General features: G+C 44.3%; 1 protein-coding gene across 1 annotated transcript; it reads right to left on the bottom strand.

Moving 5' to 3' along the window:
• Positions 1-207: 207 nt before the first annotated feature.
• Positions 208-14,871, bottom strand: ARF4 (ARF GTPase 4). The gene is made up of 6 exons (XM_075833929.1): positions 14,556-14,871; positions 5,802-5,882; positions 4,263-4,372; positions 2,781-2,852; positions 1,336-1,461; positions 208-1,258 (listed from the first exon to the last, which is right to left on the bottom strand). Exons 1-6 carry the CDS (start codon positions 14,620-14,622, stop codon positions 1,172-1,174), a joined length of 543 nt encoding a protein of 180 aa, XP_075690044.1. The 5' UTR covers positions 14,623-14,871; the 3' UTR covers positions 208-1,171.

Genomic DNA, 14,871 nt, shown 5'->3' on the forward strand with positions numbered 1-14,871 from the left:
AAAATGCTCGTTTTTTAAAAATAAAAAAGTTACTGTAATCTACATTGCAGCGCCGATCTGCTGCAATAGCAGATAGGGGTTGCAAAATCTGGTGACAGAGCCTCTTTAAGCATTGGATGATATAATTTAACAGGGATCGCAGACCGATAACTTTTTGATAGCAATAACTCATTCAGAATCAAATTATAAAAAAACAATACAAAGAAAAACCTTTTTTGTTATTTTATTAGGAATAATTCTTAGTGGGGTATGAAGAAAAACGTCAATTGTTCAGATTGAGGAATTCCAAAACAAAAAAATTATCTTGCATCATGAAGATATGTTCACCAATAAACAATAAAACATCAGCAGAACTATGATACAATGGGCAAAAAACAGTCAAGCTGAAAGAAACATAAAAAAAATACCCTAAATGGAGACAATCTGCTGAGAAATAAAACAAGCCGGGGCTCCTCTGCTGGAAGCGCTCGTCAAAAGGTCGCTCCAGCAAAGGCCTTTACCACCAACCCTCATTGCAAAAGTTAGTCTTGGCCAACACATGGTTAAAATTAGTGAGAATTGGTGTTGATTTGAATAGTGTTGTAATATGGGCAAACCAAAAATAAAAAAAAAACTAAATATTTTGGCATGGATGAAAAATAAATAGATGTGGAATGCTACGTTTTAATTCAGCAGATAGTCTAAGGAATGACACATGGGAGTAGAAGATGGGGGGGGGGGGCACTTCTTCAAAAACATCAGTAAAGCAAGAATTGGGCAAAGTGCAATAATTAAAACAGCCCGACTACATAGGAGAGCTGCAGCCGACTCAGAAATGACATTGTAAGTGTTTGTCTAGAGGGAGGTGGGCATTACAATGGGAGGAGGAGGGGAGGGGGGAAAGCAGTCAAACCTATAGCATCACGATAATTCATTTCCAGGCATGTAAAGGAGAAGTAAAACCAGAAAACACTTTCACATAAGGGAGAATTTATTATTTTCTGCTTGCTGTAGCCGCATTGCTCTGAAACAATGTGAAAACTCTAAAATAACCGGCAACCAAAGAATCTGGAAACTTTAGATTTGTTTGCCGCCCCCATTCCATTTCTTTATACCATTTTAGAACTAGCTTGGATGTTACGCGCCTAGACCACTTCTAATCATAGTGTCCCCTGCTGAACGCCGCTCCTTCTTAACGCTTGGAGAGTTCGTTTGATAGCCAGTCCAGTCCTTCATACAGGCCGGTCCCCTGAGTGGCGCATGTCGCTTGCACGTACCACTGAAAGAGCAAGAAAAGGGACCATTAGGAACCAATGAAGGATGCCATAGAGAAATGCTGATGGAGATATAACTCACAGTTCTGTTGCGGAGAGTCTGAAGCGTCAGCTTGTCGGTCATCTCGCTGATGGCCATAGCGTTGGGCAAATCTTGTTTGTTGGCAAACACCAGCAACACGGCATCCCTCAGTTCATCTTCTTGGAGCTAAAATCAAATTAGTCGCCTGTTATACGGCGTAGACACAAGAATCCCTATTACATTGTAAATACAGGTACACGACTACCTGTATCTGGACCGGCCTGAAACGACACCCACATTTTGTAGCGGTTGCTGGAATATTTTGTACCGGTCATTGACAATGCCATATGCTACAGCAATATATCGCTTAAGAACCGTCAGCTCTCCCGACATGTCTGTTCTAGCACATCATGCTATTCTCCCCAAGAAAAAAAAAAATCTGGAGCTTCTTTGCAACGCGCTATTACTCGGTTATTCCTCCTGGAAATATATGAATAAACTGACATCTGGGTGTTTCCATTCTCCTTGTCAGAGTGGTGTGTCTGTACATGCATCGCGGACATTCGGGCTGTGTTTATCACACACTATTGATAGGGGGGGGGGGGGAACGGTAACTTCCAGTTGATTCACACATTTCCAGGAGGAACAACACGAATGGCACAATGAAGTGAAAAGATCATCCAGCATGGGAATTATATTTATAAAGACAGACTTCTGGTCCTCTTTAATAACAGGTGGGTACTGGTGCACTTTTATTCTTATATTGTTTTCTGATCTTTACTGCTAGTCAAACTCCGCTGAACAAGGGATGTTTCTTTCTTGACTGATCCTTTGTGACTCTGCTCTAAGGAGCATCTGGGAATTCTAACGGTGTCCGTTTCCGTTTTGTTTTTTAAATCGTTACATGTGGGAAATTATGAGCGCCTTTAACCCCTTAATGACCAGCTAAATGTTTGTTTTTGCCTCTCTGCGTTAGGGCAGCCATAACTTTTATGTTTTCCGATCCCAGCTGTGTTCAGGAGGCTTCTCTAGGACCAGGAGCTGTTAGTTACAGCTCCTGCTTAGAAGATGAGCGCTCATCAGCCTGATTTACAGCGACGCCAAAAGACGTCGTAGGCTGGGGACCTGCACCACCTGCCATCAAAAGACGATGGGCGGTCGGGAAGGAGTTAATAAGTATTAAATACTTTTTTCCCTCCATAGAGTAATATGAAAATCACTTGGAAATTAAGGATTTGATTATGCTATAGAAAAAAAAAAAAAAGTCTTAATACAAAAAGTGTGTAGCCCTGGCCTTAATCACAAACATAGGCCACCATTTTGAATGTTACCAATAAAGCTGGACAAGCATCACCCACTTCTTACTTCCACCCAACTTATCTGGGTTATAAATAGACCATTTAATTAACCCCAGAAATATTAACGTCTGAGAATTCCAAAGAGCCGTAAAGTAATGGAAGAAAAGGATTTCCTTTCCAATCCTGTTCCGCTTTCATTTTACTTACCATTTTCTGTAACTCCTCCGCAGCTTCCTGTATTCGCTCTCTGTCATTACTGTCTACAACAAAAATGAGGCCCTGAGAGAAAGACAGAGGACATGAGTGCTATTGTGGCACAACGGAACGGCATTAAAAAAAGAAAACCCTAACATAAATCGAACGTTATCATTGAATATATGCGAGATCACCACTCAGCATTTATGCAGTCTCCGAAACATCTGACGGGTACGCTTGCACGTGAACAAATTCTGACTTGTATATACCAGACCTTAGTGGTTCGCTTTTTAGGGCAGTCTGCTGTGCACTGCAGAAGTAGCCATGATACTACAATCATACAGATCAATAGGAAAAGTACGAAGTAACCAAGAGAAGGATAACGGATCAGCTGCACGCTCAAAAACGACTCCAATCCAAAACAGACGGCATCACGTGATCCTTTCCAGAGCCTCTGACTTGCTACGAGGGATCATGTGATACACCACGTTACGCCATAGAACCATGAAGTGCTTTCCATTTAATCCTCCTTTTGGAGGCTGATCTGTAATTATAACTAATGTAATTTCATGTGTCATACAGAGTCTTCCACTTATGGGCAGTATTAATATGAGCACCATAACTTATTTTAACAGTGTACAGTGCTGCAGCGTATGCTGGCGCTAGTCCGGTTTACATGTTCTTTGTGGATTGCCATACAGAAAATTAGAGCCGCAGCTAAAAACGTACAATTCCCAATGTGAAGTGTCAGGTCAGAGGAAATACTCCGACAATACATTAGCATGGGTTATTCCGAAATCACTATGTATCTTGTAGCAACTTAAAATTGGTAGTATCACCAACTGTAGTGCATAATGTATACCCCAATGCTCATATGATCCCAGGCAGTATCTACACATTATTATATGGACAGACGGTAGCTCAGCTCTATTTCCTAAAAAAACGTTCTCACACTGGGCAAAGCAGCGCGTCTGCCAGTAACTGCGGGTGCATTGGTAGTGAAAAAAAGCATTCGTGAAAAGAAAATAGTTCATTAACGTGCCCATCTACGATTGGTAATTTTCAGATAGAGAATGGTAAATGAATGTTTTGTATGTTACGTCCGTTAGAACTTGCTTTACATTTCACAGCGCTATTCTCATAAGATGGGGGCGAAGTTGACATGGAAAATGAATTCTTAAGGTAATTTATCTTGCAGTGTTTGCCCCTTTAACGGCCAGCTTCCCGACAGTGAAAGACATCAGATGGCTGCTCGATGTGAAACTGTAACGTCAGGCCAGCTTTATTTATTAGGCTCTCTTCCGTTGTGGTTGAATAGCCGGAATAAATGCTGCGATCACTATCCAGTAAAAAGCAAAAACTTGATGGACCAATTCTGCCTGAATGCGTTACTAAACAAAATCAAAGTCTCATACATTTCCTGTAAAAACAGAAGCCATGACACCAGTGTGCTCAAAGCCTCACACCGCACTACATTATATCAAATGGCGTTACCTGTGTATTCTGGAAATAATGCCTCCAAAGAGGTCGGATTTTGTCCTGGCCGCCAACATCCCAGACGGTGAAACAGATGTTTTTGTATTCTACAGTTTCCACATTAAAACCTTTAAAGCAAATGAATACAGGATTATAAGTGATGCAATTCTAGTCTGTGGGAGACGGACGCCACTATCGAGCATCTGTTAGAGGGATACGTCACCCATAGACTATAATGATATCAGTTTAACGTATAGGTCATAAAAGGCTATCATACAGCCCATGACGTACAGATGCCTGTGACGTTGAAGCACATCAAGTGTGTACGTCATGAGCTTTCCTAAACGTAGGCCAGATACGTGACGTAAACAAGGCCTTAAGGCCCTATTACACCGGCCCATTTAGGCCGATGCAACGAGCGCCGATCAACGAGAGAGCTCATTGATTGGGGCTCGCTGGCTCCTGTCACAAGGTGCTACATATGGGGACGATTGCTCTCCCCATACATCATCATGGCGGCAGCAGGTCTCAAACAGGGAGATGTGCTGCCGGCAACTATTTTTTTAAACTACGATCAGAAGATGAATGAGCGTTTGCTCGATCATCCGCTGATCGCTGCCCCGTTTACACAGGGCAATTATAGTCAACGAACGTTCTATGAACACTAGTCTGCCCAATAATTGCATAATGTAAAAGAGCCTTTACAATGTCCTCCGTTTGTTTTCTACATACAATGTTGTCTCCTGGGCCATTGTAACTTGAAACCACAATCACCATACAATGCCACAGACCCTGCCGATCGGAGGCACATGCGATAAATGTCCCATCATGCCTTGGGCTGCTCAATATATAAAAGCATATGGAAGGAGATGGAAGAAAGGGACCATCACTTCAGTACAAATACTCAGGGGTCTTATTGGAGCCGCTTTATTATGCAAAGCGTTTGCTTTGGTTTCAGCTGCACATTTATGCAATTACTACGGTCCTCTTATTGATCAACCATATTTATAGATTTACTTGTATATTGGTTAATTGTATTCTTAAACTATTCTGTCAGATATTTAGATTAATTAGGGGTCTGCTTTTTCCACCAGGAACAGCTTTCTCTAACCAGCCAGGAGCAAAACATTTCTAGAAACACCACTGTATACACTTGGGACCAATTAAATGTTCACCATAAAGCCTTTCAGAATAGATGTGAAAAGTGGAGCAACTCTGCAAGTATATTGTATTACTCATCCCCTGCCAGTTCTGCATTATAGATCAGAGCTGAATTTAAAAAAAAATAAAAAAAATCTGCTGGTTGTCATTGGAAACAGTCAACAGGATGGTTGACACAGGCACACACACACACACACACACACACACACACACACACCCCCCTAACAGCTTAGCGGAGCTGCTACAATGCACTGGGTTAGTTTGTATTTTCAGTATGCATTGTCTGATGTAAAGACTACACGTTCCAGAATGTAAGTCACTAGGGTAAGCGGTCTAGACATTGAGCCAGCAAGGAACACTGGGAGATTTCTGCTCTGAAGCTCAAGATGTACTCACCAATGGTGGGGATGGTTGTGACAATCTCTCCCAACTTCAGCTTGTAAAGGATTGTTGTTTTACCGGCAGCATCAAGGCCAACTGAAAGGAAGAAAACACATCCGTTAATATATACCTGCTATATACACAACTATCGGATGTAAACCGCTAATATTCAGGCCATCTAACGGAGAGTTAAAATGCGAGTTACTTAACAGACACACCACGGTGCTGGATAATAAAGAGTACACCCATTAAGTAAACGAGAGGAAGCCCTAAAGACCGGAGAAACCGCTTCACATATCCCAGTAGTACACGGAACAAGCTGGACAAGTTCTATTCACATTAACAGCAGCCACTTTATTAATATAAATGTAGTACAAGCTAGAAAGTCGACTGAAGATACGAAAGGCAGAGACTACATTTTCATGAATATAAAACAGATTCGCCATTTTAAGACAGAAAAAAATTGTTGCCTGCGTCAGTACAACTATGAACAGACAACGGTGGAGATTTATCAAAACTATTGCAAGGCAAAAGTGGAGCGGTTGCCCATAGCAACCAGATTCCAACTCTGATTTTTTTCAGTGGCCCTTTGGAAAATCAGAGCAGTGACCTGATAGGTTGGTGGCCAACTACTCCACGTTGTTTTTCTATATACAGAACAAAGAACACAATCGATACCTGAAAGGGAGATTAAAAGCTGGCCAAACACAGATGGAGCGCAGATCCTGCAGATTCAGGCGGTGACTATGGTGTATGGGTTAGGCCTGACTTACATTTTAACAACTCCGATCCTTTGTTTCCATAGTAAACAAGCACAAAGACGTCTGGCAGCAACAGAACTGCCTCTCCCAAAGCCATTTGTTTGTTTTCAGACGTTATGGTGGAGGTGCGGTTTATGTGGATTTAGCCGCACCGCCTAAACGCAGCAAAACTGTTTTTGAAAATCACGGATGGACTCAGGTGCTGGGGTCGTTACAAGACAGCTCTGATACACATCCTGTACAGTAACGAGCCGTGCACCTTTCTGTCCATCACATGACCATGGGCAGAATTGTATCCAATATAAGTAAACAATGAATGTTCCTACTAAGGGCCTGTTCACATCAGCATTGGCTTTCCGTTGAGGGGTTCTCCCGACGGAACCCCTCAACGGAAAGCCAACGCTGATGTGAACAGGCCCTAAATAAGAAGAAGCTCTTGAAAACCGTGAATACAGAAAGTATACTAGAAAAATTGTAAAACTTTTAAATTATTCAAAAAACTAAAAATTTGATAAAACCGGACAACCCCTTAAATAAATGTGGGCAGTTATCTGGAAAGTTGCTGAACTCAGCCTCTGCCTATACTGATCTCGATTGTATACCAACAGATCCTCAATGGTCTGCTCAAGAGTGTTTTACACTGGGCGATTAGCGGGCAGACGAGCGTTCGTATAATGATCGTTGCCGATAATTGCCCTGTGTAAACGGGAACGATCAGATGAACGAGCAAACGTAAGCAGGGAGACGCGTGGCCGACAATGTATGGGGACGAGCGCTCGGAGTAACGTCCGCTCGTCCCCATCCATAGCTCTGTGTGACAGGAGCAAACGAGCGCCGATCCGGCCGCTTATCGGCCGGTGTAAAAGGGCCTTTAGTGCTTACCGAAGATTATTGAAAGGGTTTTGGATGTTTAGAAATACAACTTTTGAACACCCTATTAGGGAATTCAGAATAAATAGAGGGGGGGGGGGGTCGTACAGGACCCTTTTCTCATAGGGCGACTACAAATACATTCGGCATGGAGGACAAAACATGTATGTTCAGTACACAGATATCCCATTGATTTCAATGACAACTGTGTAATGCTTCATCTCGCCTGCGGTGGCGCTGCAGGAGAACTCAACACTTGCTGACTACTTCTCCACAGCTTACGGAGGGTCTAGAGCAACTGGACTACATGTGATCAGCTTATCGTAAGGCCCTGCCACCAAGGGAGATCCTCTGGTAAGACGGGCAACAAGCTCCACAACAAATTTTTCTTTCCGTTAATGTGGCTATTTATGTCGATCTAGAAGGGTTTGGGTGGACGGATGAGACTGTTACCCTGCAGGAGTTTCCTTTAATACAACATTGAGCACTAAGGTAAATGCTAGCGTTATGTGATGTCATCCAACAACATCTGCTGGTTTTATAGAATAGGATTGCAGAGTATTTGACTATATGAAGTAGTGTGCAGTCCTACGATGGGCTCTTTTATTCTTACTGACAGGACCAGAAGGATGGACTATGAAATGATAACTGAGGCTCAGGGTGGATTAGATGCCCTCAGTTGGATGAGTAAATACATGACAAATCAATGAGAATGACAGGCTAAATGTCAATTGTATAAGGTTTCTCATTCCCATTTAACAGAACAAACAATCCATTTTACCATGACCTGTGCCAGAGGACATGTTAGACATGTGCAGCTAAAAAACCAAAAAACCTGCCATCAGCCATAATGGAGGATAGACTCAACGTGTTAAACTGGGTTTACCTGAAAAACACTGGATCATAGCAATCTTCGATATGTGCAAATAGGCAGAATTAAAGGGATTGTTCAGTTTGTTTAGAATGGAGGGGGGGGGGGGTCACAGTTCAGATCTCATCTCTTAGCCAAAGTGAAGATCGGTCACAAAGTGTCTCTCGCTCTGGAGGACCTGTCCTGTATTACAGTCACAGTGATGCTAATGGGCACTGTGTAATGCCTCATTTCCCCTGTGGTGGCTCTGCAGGGAAATTAAACAGCCAGGTTTCTCTAGATTACAGCTGATCACCGGGTGTCCCAGCAAGGGGACTCTATGATCAACTTAATGTCAAGGCACACTTCTAACTAGGGACTGTCCAAGGCAGAGAAACCCTTCAATGGGTAATGTCTGACCATTAACGACCATGTTGTTTTCCAGTCACCGTTACTGCGACAAGCGTAGCGTGCAGGAAAGGACGCAATACCAAAATGTCAGTAATATCGCAATATTATAATGATATGGTAACAGCCGATTCAGGCATTGGGTAAGATCAGATCTCAATCCTCCTGCATGACCAGCAGTTGTCACCGAGATCCCTTACGCTACTTTTCTTTCTTGAAAAGTACCTTTTTTTGTGTGAATTTATCTACCAAGGGTAAGACCTTTATAAAACTCCAATATAGAACAAATAGTGCGGCACTTACCGATTCAGTAAAAATAGATCCTTTTACTGGATGATCATGGTCTGTAGGATGAGGAAAGAAAATACAACCTACAAACGCCGCAGGCAAAACTGTAAATTATCAGTCACTTCTTAATCACAAGCTAAATCTATGCTGAAACATACACAACACCAGAGGGTTTATTGTACGCAGGTCGGCCTACATCAGACGGAGTCCACAGGACCGCTCCACCTGTAGTAATAGTTATCACGCCATGTACAGGCAGTAGGCACACAGATATGTTCATTCTGTGCTGGTAGAAACACGCACACAGCCGGGCCGGCGTCTTCATACAAGAGTCCTTCACATTCCTCAAATACCAGTTATTAAGCGAGCGTGCAGCGAGCGGCAGGATGACCACGACTGGGCACAATTTGTTTTCACACAAGTCATGATCTGTGAAATAATTTCCGTGAATCCAGGATCCCAAGAATAGGAAACCTCTGATGCGCGATGCCAGTCTCAGAGACAAGACAAGTAACAAACTGAAGAATGTGGCGCAGCAACCGAAATACTCAATATTGTACCCGACATAATTCACACTTTCAGGGTGAAAAACTATTTTAAAGGTGACGATACAAATTAGATGAACAATCTAATGCGTATAGTAGTGACCCGACTTTACTACAGACGGCAGATGTCAGGGGGCGCGAAACGTTGGATGCGAACATGCCCAAACCCCTTGTTTGCAAGACGACAAGTCCGCTGCCAGGGGTGGATGGTAGCGGCTTTACTCCTCCCTTTTGAGTTCACACATGCAATGTGTCAGGGAACTTGGTAAACAAACACGAATGCCATTTTCGTGTTTTCGCCAGGACGATATAGAGGGTGGCATTGTAAACATACATTTTGTCTCAGTCGTGCAAGTTGCACGACCCAGAAACCAACATTTGATTCCCCCAGCGCGGTGGTCGCAATTGCCGCTCAGCTCTAGCAGCCAATCAGGAAACTGCTACAGCCATCACTCTGAGGGGCGGGGCTTGCTGCACGCAGTGAAGCGCATCAAGAACCGTCTTTGTGGCAATTGGCGCCTGGGGAACTCAACATAATTCTCAGTGATGCAACAGGCTTTACCGAGAAGAACTCTAACTCCCCGTCAGCAGTTTGAGGCATTAAAACTGCTCACAGGTTCCCTTTAATGTGCCCTATTGAGTTCTATAGATGCAAATCTCACAACTTCAAAGTTGCGTCCAGGCCTTACAGACGCAATATTAAAGCCGATCCAAAACATCAGACATTGGCAGGATTCACTGCTACTCTAATGTGAATCGGGAAACACATCTGACAGGTTTGCTTAAAGGGGTTTTCCAGCCAGTAAAAATGAATGGCCTATTCTTAGGATAGGCCATCAATATCTGATGGGTCGGGGTCCGACTCCCGGGACCCCCGCTGATCAGCTGTTTTGAAGGGGGTGCAGCGCTGCTTCCCCTTCATTTCTACTTGCTCACTGAATAGTTGACGGCAGCGATTCACAGGTATTGCAGTCTTCGACTCCCATTGCCTTCTGTACCCCCTTCAAAACAGCTGCTCGGCAGTGGTTTCGGGAGTCGGACCCTGACCCATCAGCTACTGAAGGCCTATCCTGAGGATAGGCCATCAATTTTTACTGGCTGGAAAACCCCTTTAATTGTTTTTCCAGAGATAAGCAGTGTGGGAGGATTCAGAGCTGCTTATCTACACCACCCCATATACAATACATTGATCAAAAACAAAATGATAGATGGTCTACATCCATATAAATTACAATCCCACCATGGCAGGTGCAGCATCCATCCAACTGCAATAAGGGGACATGTAATTTACAGTAGTCCAATATCTTCAGACGTCATTAGATTCTAATGACTAATGGAAATATAGCTTCAACATATTACATAAAGGGACCCCACACTTGTTACCCTATGTAATGTTTACTTCTATCAATGACCATGTCGGAGAACAACATAGATCTGCTCTGTTGTATCTTTGAAATACAAACGAGTGCTGTGGTCACAGAGGGCACAATCTGATCAGATCTTCAGAAACTGTCTGGCCGGCCATACACACAGAAACGTTCATCCAACAACGACTTCATAATCCACCACCACGTTTATGTCAATGTGGAGAAGGGAATAAGATGCTGCCAGACAAAGGATTGGGCATGATGGCATCCAACATGCCCGATCCCTCTACATCCCCCTTTGCCCTACAGGTGTGGGGAGGCTGCATCAAGGGCCCCAATACACATAAGAAAGCTAGCTGATCCCCCAAACGCAGCATGCTCTGGGTATTGCATTTTTTCAGGCGTTTTTCCCCTCTATAGGACTTAGGCCTTATTCACACGAACGTGTTATACGTCCGTGCTACGCGTGTGATTTTCACGCGTGTCACACGGACCTATGTTAGTGAATGGGGCCGTTAAGACTATCAGTGAATTTCATGCAGCGTATGTGTGCTGCGTGAAACTCACGACATGTCCTATACTTGCCTGTGTTTCGCGCAGCCCGCACCCATTGAAGTCAATGGGTGTGTGCAAATCCCGCACGACACACGGACGCACTTCCGGGTGCCGCACGTGATGCGCGCTACAATAGTAAAATAAATGAATGAAAACAGAAAAGCACCTTGTGCTTTTCTGTTTGTAAACATAAAACCAGAGTGTCATAATGATGCCTCTCACGCAGCCACCCACCCACCCACCATATGCCGAGGCCACACGGATCTTTTGCACGCGCCAAAAGCAGCGTTTCTTTGCGCGCACAAAACGGACAGGTCTGTGTGAATAAGGCCTTAAAGTGTAGCTAAACTGACAAACTTCTGACATGTCATAGGGACATGTCAGAAGTTTGGATTGGTGGGGGTCCGAGCACAGAGACCCTCACCAATCGCTAGAACGAAGCAGCTGAAGCGCTCGTGTGAGCGCTCAACCGCTTCGTTTCTGTTCGGCTTTTTCCGGAAAGCCGATGTATCGGAGTACGGGCTCAGACGTTCTATTGAGTCCTTACACCGATACATTTATTTCCGGAAAAAGCTGACAAGACACGAAGCGGCTGAGCGCTCACACGAGCGCTTCAGCTGCTTCGTTCTAGCGATTGGTGGGTGATCTCAGTGTTCGGACCCCCACCAATCCAAACTTCTGACATGTCACTATGACATGTCAAAAGTTTGTCAGACGTTTAGCTACACTTTAAACGCCAGAAAAAACAAACATGTACAAAATGACACCAAATGAAAAACTCGTTACATTTTAATAATGCTATGGTTTTAGAAGCAGTGTATGAAGAAGGCTTTAAGAAAAAAATAAAACTTCTGATAAACCAGGAAGCAAATTGTAATTATCGATGAACCCAATCCTTTATTACTATGTAGGGAGGACAATAAGTTAAATAAATGTAGAGAGAACTCCTATCCAAGTCCTCCTTCCACATCACTAAGAAGTCCCGGAACAGGAAGACGAGACGATTGCATAACGCTGCCTGAGCGGAGACACAACCAGGAAACACCTAAGAAAGGCAGGACAAGTCGCACACAGAGGCTGATGTGTCACACTCCTGAATGGGGTGCAGGAACCTGCTGCCTGGCGTGTAAGTGATGTGGCGTGAGATCCTATAGTGACGTCTGGGATTAGAAAGTCCTAAAGTTCCTCTCAACCACTCAGATGTATCTCGTGTGCCCAAATCATACAACAGCACGTTGCCAAGTATCTGTCAATGGGATGCAGGCATATAATAAGGCTATAGACACATGCTGATACTAGATCCTAAGGCCCTGTTCACACAGAGGATTTTGCAAGCAGAAAAAAAACTGCCGCGCAGCTTTTGACCTGCCTGCACTTTCTTGCTGCGTTTTTCGCCAACGGCCGTTGAGTGCTGCCTGCAAAAAACGTAGCAAAAAACTCTGTCTGCCATTGATTTCAATGGGATGTCAGATGCGGAACTGTGGCAAGAAACATGCCGCTTTTTTTTCCCCCCGCGAGCGGCTAAAAGCAGTTCTGGATGAAAAAAAAAAACCTCATCTGCCTCCCCTTGAAACCAATAAGAGGCGGTTTCAGACTTTTTTTTGGCACAGATTCGAACGCGGTTTCCGTGTAAACTACAGATACTTGTTAACAGTCCCATTAAAGTTTTTTTCCTCTTTTTGCCAGCACAACAGCTGAGCCTGATTCATTATTCAGACATGGACAGGCCCATTAGGAATTGTGTAATGCGGCATTGTGCCTGCAGGGGAATTGAGCACTTGTTGCTGGGTTCCCCTGCAGATTTCAGCTGACTGTTGGGGGTCACAACAGCAGGAAACCCTGTGATCAACTTGTCATTGGGAGAACCTGCTAGCAAAAAGAAACTGACCAAAGAAGAGAATCCCTTTAAATTGCTGGGATCGCTTCTTCCAATTTGCATAGAGTGACACTAGATGAACATGTAAAAAGATACAATAAACCATACAAGTAATAACAATATAAATAGAGGGAGCCAGGTACTACAAATGCCAGAATTTACTGCTCCCAGGATCCAGTATGCCAGGTTGGCTAATTCAGGGATAGACAGTCCAGCAGACTTTACTAGCTATTTGGATTTTTAAGGGACCACTTAACGGGACCTCTCAAACAGAACTCTGCCCAAGAAGATCTAGTGAAGCTCATACTATGTATTTATCTAAATATAGGTGTTTTTTTGTATATGAAGATCTCTCTAATTCACGGTGAACGGCCGTGGCATACATATCTTACATTCCGTGGATCTCGTGCCCAGCGCCACAGGAGCGCTCCTATAAAAAGAGCCATGAAGTCGGTCACGTGATCACTCAACCACCAATCAGCCAAGAGTGACCCGGTGTTTGAGCGATATGTGCTCCCTACGGTTCTCACACTAAGAAGTCATTAAGACTCAGTGGGTACAACACCACCTATTCGATTATTGATATTTAAAAGATGCCCGAACTTAAAGGGGCCTGTCTGACGGGAGATTCCCAATTTAACCAATTACCCCTAACAAATCTGTTCCATCTATCAGAAAACACATCAGACTGGATTTATACTTTGCCATTAAGTTATTTCTACTAAAATCAGATTGTGGGGCAAAGCAAAATATTTAACATGGCGATTAAAGGGGTTGTCCACACAGAACACCACCATTTCTTGTAGGACCCAGCGTGGGCCAAGAATACTGACCGCACCAGTCAGAGACGAGTCCGATCAATGCCGCTTCTTTTGAGACCCACTTTGCCTGGCAGCGTACCCGCTCTCAGATGCCACATACAAGTGACAATTTTCAAAGCAGAGTTTAAATAAAATGGCAGTACATTGTGTGAAAATGAATGGATATAAGGGAGACCTGTCACAATGTAACAATTAGTTCTCTGCCAGAGGGAAAGGTGTAAAACAGGATCATCTGTCATAAGTGTCACCCGGCTACTCCACACTGGTCATGGGTCTAGTGCCAGTCTGGATGACCGAGTGACCACCAATAAGCTCCCTTCTACCTCTGTGCCCTGCACCAGGACACCCCCTGTCCTGAGCGCCCGCTCGCCCCTCTGCCCATCCCTTGCGTGCAGGAGGCTATGTCACCGCAGGCCGGGCCCACTCACCCATCAAGATTCGCATCTGTTTCTTGCCGAATAGCCGGGAGAAGAGCGAGGAGATGGTGAGGCCCATGGTCGGTGCTCGGCGGCCGCTTTGCTGCTCTGCTCTGCTGTTGCCCGGCGGATACTCGTCTCTCTGCCACGTCACGCACAGCCCCGGCAGCGCTTCCAACGCGGTCCAAATGACGTCACGAACGCCACATCCCGAACTGCACCGGAAGTGGGGGAAGGGAGGGGCGCGGCCTTGGCCACATGACCTAGCAGTCTGATTTGGGTGTGGCTTAGGGAAGGGCGCGGATAGAATAGAATGGCTGAACTGAAG

This window comes from Rhinoderma darwinii, chromosome 7, assembly GCF_050947455.1.
Source record: "Rhinoderma darwinii isolate aRhiDar2 chromosome 7, aRhiDar2.hap1, whole genome shotgun sequence".
Lineage (NCBI taxonomy): Eukaryota > Metazoa > Chordata > Amphibia > Anura > Rhinodermatidae > Rhinoderma > Rhinoderma darwinii.

Excerpts from the sequence above, each read along its gene's own strand:
- ARF4 (XM_075833929.1), bottom strand. The coding sequence starts at position 14,622 with ATGGGCCTCACCATCTCCTCGCTCTTCTCCCGGCTATTCGGCAAGAAA. Across the intron at positions 5,883-14,555 it reads ACAGATGCGAATCTTGATGG|TTGGCCTTGATGCTGCCGGT; the intron begins GTGAGTGGGCCC and ends TCTTCCTTTCAG. Across the intron at positions 2,853-4,262 it reads ATTATTTCCAGAATACACAG|GGCCTCATTTTTGTTGTAGA; the intron begins GTAACGCCATTT and ends TCTTTCTCTCAG.